Consider the following 13,416-nt stretch of genomic DNA (forward strand, 5'->3'; position numbering starts at 1 on the left):
CATTGGTGAATGCCACAAATTCTCCTAAATCACTCGTACGCACAATTTAAGAACAAATCTGTGCGTACGAACGGTTCTTGCATGAGGCCCATTGTTCAATACTAAACTACAATCCCACTTGTTGTGAAAATGCTGTGTGTACATGTAAAAATGGACTTTGCATCATAGCTAAACTCCTTGAAATTGACATATCTCTTTAAGAACCTCCTACCGTTTCTGCCACTGCCACTTCAGCACGTCTTCAACAGTGCTTCATACCATTTAAGTGAAAAATCAGATCATTTTTGACAAACCGCTAGTGGAGGAGCTGTGTTGGGGAGGCACGGTGGAGGAGTGCTCTGTGGGGTGGGAGCTCGACTGCACACCGAGCTCCAGGGAGGGGCTTTGGGTAAATAGGCGGTGCTTTGTATCAGCAAGTATTTAGGCAGATCCAAATGGCTACAACAGGAGATTCAAGGATTTCACAAACCTGCATGAATGAGTCAAAGCAATACTGGGTATGTTTTTGATGAGAGAACAACATTATAACATGATAAAGCTCAAAGTTAATTTTGCCTAACACCTCCTTTAAAGAATGTGGGACCTTTTATTAAACCTACACATCTCTGCCTTTTGATTTAGTTCCTAATATTTTTGCAGCTTTTTCAATCATGTCGTGTCAGCTGACACGACATGAATATTCCCCTCAAAGTATTTGTGAGTGGAGGAAGTGCTCGAGTCAAGCAGCACATTTTGACTGATGCCAAGCACTTCCTTCGATCTACAACTCTGTCTCACTTCTCTCCTGTCTCTGTTGTTTCAGAGCTCTGTACTTGAACTACAGTTGTCTAGCCTCATTGATTCAAGCTTCCCTCAAAAGGAAGCGCACTCTATTTTTCGTAATATTCTTTTGTTTCGCGCGGACTACAAATACTTTCATTCACCGCCCCAGAAACAGCATAAATGCTTCTGGTTTTATGTTGCTTGTAATGATGTTCATTGGATTAGAGAGGGAAAACATGGTAAGAGGGAGGATCTTCGCTTTCCCCTTTTTAAGTGCTGAGAATGAGCTCGTTCATCATCTGAGTTTTTGCCTCCTCAGCCAAAGAATGTCATCAACTCGTGACAAAAATTCACCCGAATAAGGGTTTAATTTATTTGCAGAAGTTGTGTAACGACGTTTTTGGCTGTTTGTTGCTTTTTATTAATRATGAAACAGAAGCTGCTCGTGTTACATAGAGTCGGCTATTGTTGTCCTGCTGTGACTTGTTAGAAAAGAACGCCTCCCTTTACATTGTTCAGGGTCCAAAACATGCTTGCACATTTACTTTAGAAGTTGCATGATATGGAAAAGTAGACACAATGCTGGGATCAGGAGTATTGTTTTCTTTGGCATTCTTTAGGTCTAACCAATGTAGCTGGTTTTTTGAGCTGTTTTTCTTCTTTTGCAGCTGGATTTTTGGGGGTAGTGAGATACTTTTCTAAACTCTTCCTGTCTGTTCTCTTCAGTGTGTTTTGGAAATTGTTACAAGAATCTTCTATATTGCTTCCTAGACTTTCTTGTAGTCTTTTAACTAGGGGTGTCCCGATCAGATACTCAGTATCAGTGGTAGATATGGCCATTTTTTTGAAAATAGTGTAGAATCGGATTTAGTCATGTGATTGGGCCGATCCAGTTTTCGCGGCAGTTTTCAGCATCATCATGCTTTACAACTGCCGTTAAGAAGTCAAGACGCACACAAGTATGCAACCACGTCCACAGTGTGGGAACACTTTTCAATGGAAAACAATGATGCTGAAACTGCATCTTGCAAAATCTGCAAACTGGATGTTTCTCGCAGTGGGAACAGCAGGGCTCGCTTTAATACTACCAACCTTGTCACTTGGAAATAGGGTTGAGCATAGTCGTATCGTGGGCAATTAATCGTCAGAAAAACATTAATCGATTACTTTTTGGCACTTGACGATTAATACGATTAATGCCACCAGTCAGTTCGCTCACTGCTCCTCTCTGCTTCAAATATGATGAAAATTAAAAAAAGTTCTGTAATTTATTGATCTATCAGCACTATTTAAAATTTGATGTATAGCTTGAAGTCTGTAATTTTGACACAATTTGGAACAGATTTTTACGAAGAGCAAATCTTTCCCACTAAATTGGTCATGTGACTAAGACACAAGAGTTTCCAGGGACTCCAGATGACTTATCGTCAAATTAATCGTTGTCGGCTGAATACCACAATTAATCATGATTAATTTTTTTCCCAATATTGCCCAACCCTACTTGGAAAGAAATAAAAAATAAAGCTATCGGATCGGTATCGGAAAGACTAATCATTACAAAAATCTTATTGTATCGGGATCCAAAAAATCTGGATTGGGACATCCCAAATTTTAACGGGGTCTTGATCAAAGTCCTTGGGGCTTTCTGTAGTTTCTTCAAAGTTTTTCTTTTGAGTGTCTTCTTTTTTACTTATCTTTTTTTTCTAATCCTTATACCTGACAATGACTGCATATAGGGGTGTAAGAAAATATCGATACACTGAAATATCGCGATATTTCATTTCCCGATACTGTATCGATATTCTAAAGCCCTGTATCGATTTTTTTTATTAAGGTTTAAAATGTCTACTTTCCTGCCAGCCATTCATTTTTATGTTGTAGTTCAGCCTCTGACCACTAGTTGGCAGCAGTGAGCCAGCCATTTGGTTACTCTACCCCTTGAGGTATTTATATTATAGGCTATTGTTAAGTGTTGGGTGACCATATTGTAAATTAATATTAAAAACTAAAAGCTGCAAAAATATATATTTTCAAACTATTTATTGTCAAATTTAGTCTAATAATTGAAAACGTTGATGAAATAAGAAATATGAAAAATAAAATACATACAAAGCAGAACACAGCTAAATGTATCAAAAGTATGTCTATGAAATATTAGAATTTTCTGAGACAATGAATTTTGGTTTTTCATTTTTTTTYCCCYRGWAAGAGGTTTTTATTTAATAGARTTTTTGGACAAAAAATCGCAGTATATCGCAATATATCGCCTTGCTTAAAGTATCGCAATATATCGGAATATATCGTATCGTGACCCTCTGTCATGATATGTATCGTCTCGCCAAATTCTTGCCAATACACAGCCCTAACTGCATAGTGTGCAGTGTGTGGGAGAAAAAAGTTCCTGTATTTTATCACAATTTCTCTGCAATTTTCAGACAATACCTAGTCTCAAAATAGACACAGGCCTGCCAAATACCACCTAAGAAAAGAAAAGAGGAATGATTTAAGACTTGTGCACACTACTGTACCTAAGAAACTAAGAGCTTCTTGATTGTCAGAATTTATAGTAACAAGAAAAAGTACACATACGTTTCTACTGGTTTATAAATTAAGTGGTCGTGTATTTCAGGTCTGTCAACACTGCTGCTGTTCCAAAACATCACATCCAAAACGATTCTGCATCTATTTATGGATCTGTGTTTGCAAAATGTCACCCAGCATGTGCAACACGAGATGGGAAGTACCGGAGCCAGCTTCACTCAAATTTACCAACCTCTTCCCTGGCAGAAAGAACATCCTCACAAAAGGGAGTCTGTTTACAACCAGCAGCCCCTCTGCTCTATGTGCCACCTAGCTGCTGCGCATTTCACTCATAACAGATGTTAAAACTATAGGGTCTAAAGACAGCGAGCAGGAGGAGGGGCGCTGACACTAATCTGCACAGCCTGTCCTCTGTTTGACATGGCTATCAGATAGCTCTGCGTTTTAAGCTGCACAGCTCTGTCTGTTCAGCTCGAATCCTGACAATGTGATGTCTGTTCTCACACCAGGTTAGCTGGAAGCTACATCTAGAGGTCATCAGAACTGTGGATTAACGTCAAAACCATGAAATTTGCATTTTGTGTGCATTTGACTCTCTTCCAGAATTCTCCTCGACTTTAATGTAAATAGGTTTGGACTGTGAACAGAATGATGCACTGGCAGTGTGATTTGTATTAAACATGACAGCAGTTGTCGTTGCATCTTGATTCTTTTACAAGAAACATCGAAGCCGCGCCAAGAAACAAACGAATGCATTTGTTATAGCTGGCTGCCAAAAGGCAAAATGATGATGAGTTTTTTGTTTGTGCATCTGCCTGTTAACTAAAAGTGGCAAAAAGCAACAATACCTACAGCTGATTACCATTTTAATTCAATCAAATAGACCAGTGCTAGACACATGCGCACTCATAACTGATATTCAAKATGGCTACCACAGCCAATTGACCTTCAAAAACACAAAAAATGCTATAACTTTTTTGATTTTTGCAGAAACTGAATTTGTCCTGGCAATAGTCGAGATTGATTTCCAAAAGAAGTTTTAATGAAATTTGTCAAATGGGTCATTTGATGTGGTTGTTACTAAATGTATTTCATAGCACGTGCTAAGAGTGATCAGGTTTCTGAGAAGATTTGACCAAAAACAGCTGCAACTTTCATTTACCAACAGAAGAAGTTTTGTGGAAGAATTTTAGAATTATAGGTATGCATGCATTGTGAATCGTACCAAAAGAACTAATAATTGATTGGTTTGAAAGCTAAATGGTACTTTCATGATCATTTCTGATATCCTATTATAATGTAGAATGTGTGTTATGATGTCTACATATCTTTTWTCCTGGTTTTCTTTCYCTCTCCGCTGCAGGTGTTGTTGAAGGAGATCTGGCAGCTGTTGAAGCCTACAAATCATCTGGTGGTGACATCGCCCGGCAGCTCACGGCTGACGAGGTTCAGCTCCTCAACCGGTCCTCTGCGTTTGACGTCGGCTTCACCCTGGTCCATTTGGCTATTCGCTTCCAGAGACAGGACATGCTGGCTATCCTGTTGACGGAGGTAGGGCGTGTGTTTAGACTGTTGGTCTGTGGGAAAATAAGTTATTTTGTTTGACCACGTAGTTTCATAAATGTGCTGCTAAAACAGTGGAAAATATAAAGTTACCACCATCCTAAAAGGAATAAAAGGCCAATAGCCTTGTGACATCTATTGTAAAATTTGCTTTAATGGATTTTATGSAGTTATTTATTCAACTTGGTCATTTATACCAAATTCACTGTATTGAACCGTGCATCACTGATGCATTATTTGCAGCGGAAGTGCACTTTGAGGATTATATGGAGGATTAGCCTGGCTTCACTCACTGGTTCCTAAGGGACAGTTAATACAGATCTGATGTTATTTCCAATGTGAGGAAGCAGCAGTTTATAGAAGTGTGTGTGTGTGTGAGCGAGCGTGTCTTTCCTACCAAATGAGGGACAATTTTAGACTACACACCTACTTGTGGGGACCAACTGGTACTTATCTGGTACTACCTAAGCCTAGTCCCCATTTGAGGAAATGCCATTGGTGGGATGGGGTTAGGTTTAGGACCAAGTTGTGAAATTGAGTTTAGCTTTGGTTTAGGGTCAGGTGAGCCTCACAGGTGACCTGTGAGGTTAATTTTAGGGTAAATGGTCAGGGTTAGGATATAAAATTTCCAAAAAATGAATGTAGGTCAATACACGGTCCCCACAGGGATATACAAACCAAACCTGTGTGTGTGTGTGTACTTGTTTTGGCTACAGAGTGAGAACCATGTTAGGTTTTTAATCAACAAAGTGAGGATATTTTTGGAAAGTGAGGACATTTTCCCAATCCTCACTTTGTTTGCAGCTCTGTTGTGCTTTACGAGTTATGTTTAGAAGTATGGTGTGTATTAAGTTTTGGTTCAGGTTAGGGTTAGCTATAGACCAGTAATGGCTAATTTTAGGGAAAATGTCTGGGTTAGGCATAAATACATTTACAAAAATAAATGGAAGTCAATACAATGTCCTCAGTTTGATGCAAATACAAGTGTGTGTGTGTGTGTGCTCGCGTGTGTGTGTGTGTGTGTGTGTGTGCTCGCGTGTGTGTGTTATCAGTGTCAAACAAACATTGCTGCAGTGGTTTGAATATGGCTTCTGTAATGCTCCTCTGGATTAGTGTGCTAATTAGCCAAGAGCTAATTACATCTRCTCATTTCTTGGTTTTACAAAGTCATTTGCAAAGAACTTACAAAATAAATTGCTTCTTTTGTGCATCAAAAAATGATTTTTGCATCAAAAATAGTGTGGGAGAATGTTCACTAGCTGCAGTTAAATTATTTTATTAACTGGCGTTAAGCTCTGTCAATGTGACAAGTCCGAATTTGAGAAAATTTTCCTCATAGTTTTTTTTTTTTATATACCTCTGTTAAACTCCTTTTTTCAGTTTATTTTTATGGATGTTGTTGATAAATAAGGATAAACAGATGCTGAGATGGGAACKTGTTTCTGATGCTGCAATTTTTACAAGAGGTCGACTCGACTTGAGGGCTTTTTATGTCGACCGAGACAATCTATTTCTGTTTCGGAAATCCTGCCTCGTGGTTGTTTGGTGGACTTTAGTGTCTAAAATGTAACTTTGTATTAAACGTTAATGCTTTGGAGTGTCGTCGTTATCTTACAGACTTGCAACTTGCACATGTCCAAACGTCTGATCTTCAAAGGAAGCAAGGCCACTGCAGGACCCTGCTTTAGTTTTTATAGTTAAACAATTTTAACGCTAAATGTCAGATTATAACACACATGTCTCGCTGACTTTTTTTTTTTTGCCCAAACTCACAAAGTTCTCTGTGAGAGTCAGCTTCAGGTGGTTGTAGTTTATTATTAATATCTACATAATTTAATTCTACACTGTATTAACAATAACAAGGTGTTGTGGGTGTTCTCTGCTAAATTCGATCATATTTAGAATCATACTGAGTAAGTGTGCTATGAATGTAACTCGAATATGAATGAAATGACTACTTGAGCTGAAGTCCTGTTCAATTCCATTTCAATTAAATAATGTTTTAATGGAGAAATCTGTCCAAGGACTTCCTGAGCTATATTTATTTTTATCAGACAAACCGTCAATTACAAAAACACTACTGTAAAATAACATAAAAGTAAATTTATGAAAAGCTGTTTAAAATTTCTCTTTTTCTTCAGAATACCGTCAGTCTTAATAACCTAAATGGTGCAGGTTAAAGTCTCCCAAACCTGGTCCTCAAGTACCCCTATCCAGCATGTTTTACTTGTTTCCCTGCTGTTCAGCAGGTCTTCAGAAGATTGTTTATCACTCAATTCATTCAAACCAGGTGTGTCAAATCAGTGAACTGTCTAAAAATCACTGCTTTAAATGTTGACCAACACCTCAAGAGCTTCTCTGAGCTTGATGAGACATTTTCAAAATATAATATTGACCTAGTTTATTGCTTGGAAGCCAGTGATTCTTTATTTGTAAATAATAAATCAGATAACTCGTATTAAAGCAGTGATTCTCAATTCTGGTCCTCGAGGACTCCTTTCCTGCATGTTTGAATGTAAAAGGAAGTCATACGACCACACCAGCGCTGGGACTGAATCACAGGATTTCTTACGCTCTCCGTGCATTCAGCCAAGCATTTCCAGGAGGAATGTCATTACATCACCACCTTCAAGACCTGACTCCGCCTATTTTTGTTGCGTCATTCAGATTGGCCAGCCTACGGCTGAAATCAGACCCTCATACATTTTTCCTGTTCTAGTGTTAAAACAACGGTTCAATTAAGTGTTGAAGGTGTGTTCAGGCATGCATCTAATCTACCAGTACCTCCTGCCCTGTGTAACCATATACACTCACCGGCCACTTTATTAGGTACGCCTGTCCAACTGCTCGTTAACACTTAATTTCTAATCAGCCAATCACATGGCGGCAACTCAATGCATTTAGGCATGTAGACATGGTCAAGACAATCTCCTGCAGTTCAAACCGAGCATCAGTATGGGGAAGAAAGGTGATTTGAGTGCCTTTGAACGTGGCATGGTTGTTGGTGCCARAAGGGCTGGTCTGAGTATTTCAGAAACTGCTGATCTACTGGGATTTTCACGCTCAACCACCTCTACGGTTTACAGAGAATGGTCCGAAAAAGAAAAAACATCCAGTGAGCGGCAGTCCTGTGGGCGGAAATGCCTTGTTGATGCCAGAGGTCAGAGRAGAATGGGCAGACTGGTTCGAGCTGATAGAAAGGCAACAGTGACTCAAATAACCACCCGTTACAACCRAGGTAGGCAGAAGAGCATCTCTGAACTCACAGTACGTCGAACTTTGAGGCAGATGGGCTTCAGCAGCAGAAGACCACACCGGGTGCCACTCCTTTCAGCTAAGAACAGGAAACTGAGGCTACAATTTGCACAAGCTCRTCAAAATTGGACAAGAGAAGATTGGAAAAACGTTGCCTGGTCTGATGAGTCTTGATTTCTGCTGCGACATTCGGATGGTAGGGTCAGAATTTGGCATCAACAACATGAAAGCATGGATCCATCCTGCCTTGTATCAACGGTTCAGGCTGCTGGTGGTGGTGTCATGGTGTGGGGAATCTTTTCTTGGCACTCTTTGGGCCCCTTGGTACCAATTGAGCATCGTTGCAACGCCACAGCCTACCTGAGTATTGTTGCTGACCATGTCCATCCCTTTATGACCACAATGTACCCAACATCTGATGGCTACTTTCAGCAGGATAATGCGCCATGTCATAAAGCTGGAATCATCACAGACTGGTTTCTTGAACATGACAATGAGTTCACTGTACTCAAATGGCCTCCACAGTCACCAGATCTCAATCCAATAGAGCATCTTTGGGATGTGGTGGAACGGGAGATTCGCATCATGGATGTGCAGCCGACAAATCTGCGGCAACTGTGTGATGCCATCATGTCAATATGGACCAAAATCTCTGAGGAATGCTTCCAGCACCTTGTTGAATCTATGCCWCGAAGAATTGAGGCAGTTCTGAAGGCAAAAGGGGGTCCAACCCGTTACTAGCGTGGTGTACCTAATAAAGTGGCCGGTGAGTGTATTTATAGTCACCCAGACCAGTTTGTACATAAAACCATCAATTTAATCACAAAACTAATCACACAATAGTTTATAAAAATATATCGTTATTAGGGCTGCACAATATATTGCAAATTTATCGTTATCGTGATAACAGCCAGTGCAATATGCATATCGCAAAAAATGCATAAATTGCAATAAATAATTGGCTCTAATGTTTGCATTTATGTTGTCAACATCAGTCTGATAAACAAAATGGACCAGAGAAACAACATCAAATCATAATCACTCCATCATGTTGTAATGGAAATTATGTAGTAGTTGTTTTTTGCTCTGAACCCAGAGCAGAAAAACATCACTGTATATTTAATTTTTWAAAAAAAAATTATTTATCGCAAGTCATATCGTCATCGCAGTATTAAGCACTGTTATCGCACATCACAGGTTTTCATGATATTGTGCAGCACTAATCGTTATTCACCCAAGAAAAGACTACAGAATGTGTGGTGCTTTCAAAAAATCAGTAAATAAACAACCCCAATAAATTTCTTTAGTCTGATGACGAAGATGAGGAGGAGGAATTTCCACTTGCAGCTCCTGAGATATTCATGCTGTCTGACAGAACATTTGTATTTAGTGTAACATACTTATTAAATTACATTTTTTTAGATATTTTTTACCAATTTTATTGTGAAGGTTGCAGATGACAAAATCTTTTAGTTGCCAGGACAAGCATAAGGAAATTTTCCTCTTAACTTCCTCTTAATTAACTGTAACAATAAACAGCTGACTCTGCTTCTTTTGAAACTGCTCACACCGCTTTGTAAAAGTCAAACAAAGAAGGCTCGTATTGAGCAGAGTTGTACTACAAAAGGGTGAAAAAAACATAAATATTCTAAAAATCTTTCACAAAGCACAGAAAGCATAAAGATGGACTGGTCTGTGTGGCCGTTTTGAGGAACTGTTCTCTGAAAGACTTAAGTTTATAGTTTGGTGGCATTGTTGAAGTCATTAAGTTTCATATGATGGATTAGGGTYGGGCAAAATTGTGTTGTGTGCAACTGATCATCAGAAAAACTGTCACAGATGAAAATTTGGCCCTTTTCCGATTAGTCTTGCATGAGGATGTATTTTTGTGTGATGCATTGAGTCCATAACATAACAACAATGGTAACATAACAGCCCATTTGGTAGAAGTTGGACTTCTATTTGCAGCTCAATATTTTAACCTGTGAAAATGAAGATGTTAGTTTGATTGATTTAATATAATTATAAAACACAAGTCAAAAACATGAAAGTGCAGTATCCATCTAGCAGTTGTTATCKGTTAAATGCCGCAATTAATCTTGATTATTTTTTTTGCCAATATCCCCCCCCCATTACCCAGGTCTCTCTTGAAATAATCTCAGTGGGACTTCCTGGTTAAATAAAGGTTATAATAATCATGTATGTCCTTTTTTTCTGTTTTAAGGTGAACCAGCAAGCAGCAAAGTGTATCCCCTCCATGGTCTGTCCTGAGCTGACGGAGCAGATCCGCAGGGAGATCGCAGCGTCACTACATCAACGCAAAGGAGACTTTGCTTGTTACTTCCTCCCAGATTTGGTCACTTTCACTCTGCCTGCAGGTATTTATGACGACATGTTTGAACAGCTTACATTGTTGGCCTTCATTTAATAAGTTTAACCTGATTTAATAGTTCCTCAGTTTGTCTCGACATGAATTTGTCTTCACTGGGTTGCACTAGGAGAGCAGTTTTTTTTGCTGTTTTTTGCTCATCTAATCAAGTCTTACAATCTTCTATCCAGCTAAAAAGTATTTTTAATCTTGTTTTGAGACTAGACTTGATACCAAGCAAGAGCAGAATGTGTTAGATTATTAATCTTGTCTGGAAATTTTTCCTTAGGATTAGTGAAGAAGTATTAACAAGTGCAATTGTCTTATTCCACTGGCAGATTATTTCACTTAATTTAAGAAGATTCAGACTATAATCTGGTCATTTTAAATGTATTTTCAGATGGCTAAATTTTGCTTTGTGACCCAACTTTAGCTAAAAACGTTTTGACTGAGTGAGTAAAGCTAGGATCAGTTATTCTGCAGCGAAGAATAGGGGGGAAAAATATAGATATATATATATTGGTTTACTTTGGGCTCATTTGTAGAATTTTCTGTATTATTAAGTAAACTTTAATTATTTTTCCCCTTGATGTGAAGAGCTTGATAACAAGCTTAAAACAATGTGCTTTTTGCATTAAAGAAATCTGATTTAAAGTTGCTGGGATGAGGGGTTATGCAGGCTGTTGGACTGTTTGTTTGTGCAACACTCAGTTTGCAGCTGATCGCCTTTGGCCCGAAGCCAGCTGTCTGGTTCGGTCGCTCCTGCCCCCTCAGAGAAAGCCAATTCCATCCACTGTTGAACCAGAGAATAGCCACCAGTGTTCTGGCTTCATGTGGGCCCAGCTCGATGCACACAGAAACACAACACGCCGTACCGAGCTCATGTTTACAGTGCGCCATTGACAAAATGTCACCCGGTGAATGGAACCGCAGAGAACGTCCCTCTCTGTGGGGTCGTTAAAGTGGTGTTTGTGTTGCTCTCGGCTTCCTTCACTTACTGAATAATGCTCATCTAAGCAAATCTTTCCCACGTGTCTTTGCAGATATTGAGGATTTGCCGCCTGCTGTCCAAGAAAAACTGTTTGATGACGTGCTGGATCGAGACGTGCAGAAAGGTGCAGTCAGCTTTTTATACCTGGTGTCTGCACGTGTGATGTTTTTAATCTGGGTGTTTTTATTTAGAGAACAAAACCACTTTCTTTTTGTTCCGTTTCAAATCAGTTCACCTCCTGATTCATCTTCACCCCTTTCTCTAATTAGGTTAATCAAGTTCAATAGTTTCCCTCCCACGTGTTTAACCAATGTAATGCTGTCGTCTCAGCTGTGCGTGTGTGTTACAGATTTGAGTCTTTGTGCTGTGCTGAAGTTATAAAAGGAGTCCCATGGCCTATTTAATCTGTGAAAACTAGGCCACGTGGGAGAGGAGATTTATTTATTTTTTGCACAGAAAATATTTCGACAAACTGAGCTTTTTGATCATGTTTTCAGCATTTCCATCCTGCGATCAAATTTTCTTCTTTGCAAACCTATCTTTTTAGCTAAGAAAAGGAAATGTGAAACTAAATGTTTCTCTTCTTTTTGAGAAATTCGCCTTGTTTTGTGTTTTTAGCTTAGTGGAGCAGAATTTTGGTTCTGTTTGTTCCTTCACCTCGGTCTTCTTTTTGATTTTTGCCTTTTTTATTTGTAGAACTAGAAGAGGAGTCTCCTGTTATAAACTGGTCCCTGGAGCTGGGCACGCGCCTGGACAGTCGTCTCTACGCCCTGTGGAACCGCACAGCTGGAGACTGTCTGCTGGACTCGGTCCTGCAGGCCACCTGGGGAATCTACGACAAGGACTCTGTCCTCCGCAAAACCCTCCACGACAGCCTACACGACTGCTCCCACTGGTGAGACCCCCCCCAACCCTGCACGTAGGGCTGGGCGTTATGACCTCAATTTCATATCACGGTATAAATTGAATCCCTTCACGGTACCAGTATATATTGCGGTAGAAAATTATAAAAAGTAAAGATAATGTAATTTTTAGAGCATTTTTTGCGGAAAACTGTAATCATAATCAAACCCAGCATTTTTGCTTTAATATCTGCCTGCTATACAATGAGCGTTCCGCCTGCTGATCTCAGCTGCTGCTCTGCTGCGCGCTCATCTTCATCATCACCGTCCGACAGCTGCGGACATGAAAGCGCCTGCTGCGAAGCAGGAGGAAAGGAGAGYGGAAAAAGTTCAAAACTTATTTCTAGTGGCAGAACAGACTGGAAGACGGCTGTTTGATGTTAWTTTTTTAARTCATCCTACAGGCTACTTGTTACATAAAATGTTCTACATGTTAGATAAATTTAAAAATGAGGTTTTGAAAAAATTCGTAAGACTTGAAAAAATCCGTGAGATTGTTCTATACRTCCGTATACCTGCAAAATGACATAAAAACGTTATAACTTAGGGACAGTCCATACAATTTGACATGTATGAGATTTCTGTTGGTCCAATGGATCCTGTGATATCCTCAGCCAGGCAGGATGTTTAGATACAGCTTTCATTTTCAGGATTTTGTGGGCCTCACGAGAAGAAGCGCGTGACTGCAAAAACTGTCCATGTAACCAAGTTTTAAAATCTTGTATCCAGCTAAAATGTCTTTTTGATCTTGTTTTGAGACTGATTTACTAAACAAGAACAGAAAATGTAAGAATAATAATCTCGTTTTCAGAATATGTAGGATCACTTATCTTGTTATCCTGGGAATTTGGCTCAGATTAAGTGAAAATTTTCTGCCAGTGGAGTAAGAAAATTTTACTTGGTAAGATTCTTATAATACTTGATTTGATTCAAATTTTTCCTATTTCAAGACCGTCCTGTTCTCCCCAGAACTTTAAATCATTCTATAATTTAAGCTGCTGTATAAGATAATGAAACACACACACACACACACA

General features: G+C 39.2%; 1 protein-coding gene across 2 annotated transcripts in view; it reads left to right on the forward strand.

Annotated features, from left to right (window-relative positions):
- Positions 1-13,416, forward strand: part of zranb1a (zinc finger, RAN-binding domain containing 1a) — a gene marked incomplete in the record, with an annotated part of 23,587 nt that overhangs the window by 3,897 nt on the left and 6,274 nt on the right. For both annotated transcript variants that reach the window (XM_014007038.1, XM_014007039.1), the window contains 4 exon segments: positions 4,667-4,854; positions 10,346-10,499; positions 11,533-11,604; positions 12,177-12,375. In XM_014007038.1, coding sequence (XP_013862492.1) covers positions 4,667-4,854; positions 10,346-10,499; positions 11,533-11,604; positions 12,177-12,375 — 613 coding nt within the window.

This window comes from Austrofundulus limnaeus, unplaced genomic scaffold (genome assembly GCF_001266775.1).
Source record: "Austrofundulus limnaeus strain Quisiro unplaced genomic scaffold, Austrofundulus_limnaeus-1.0 Scaffold39, whole genome shotgun sequence".
NCBI classification, from domain to species: domain Eukaryota; kingdom Metazoa; phylum Chordata; class Actinopteri; order Cyprinodontiformes; family Rivulidae; genus Austrofundulus; species Austrofundulus limnaeus.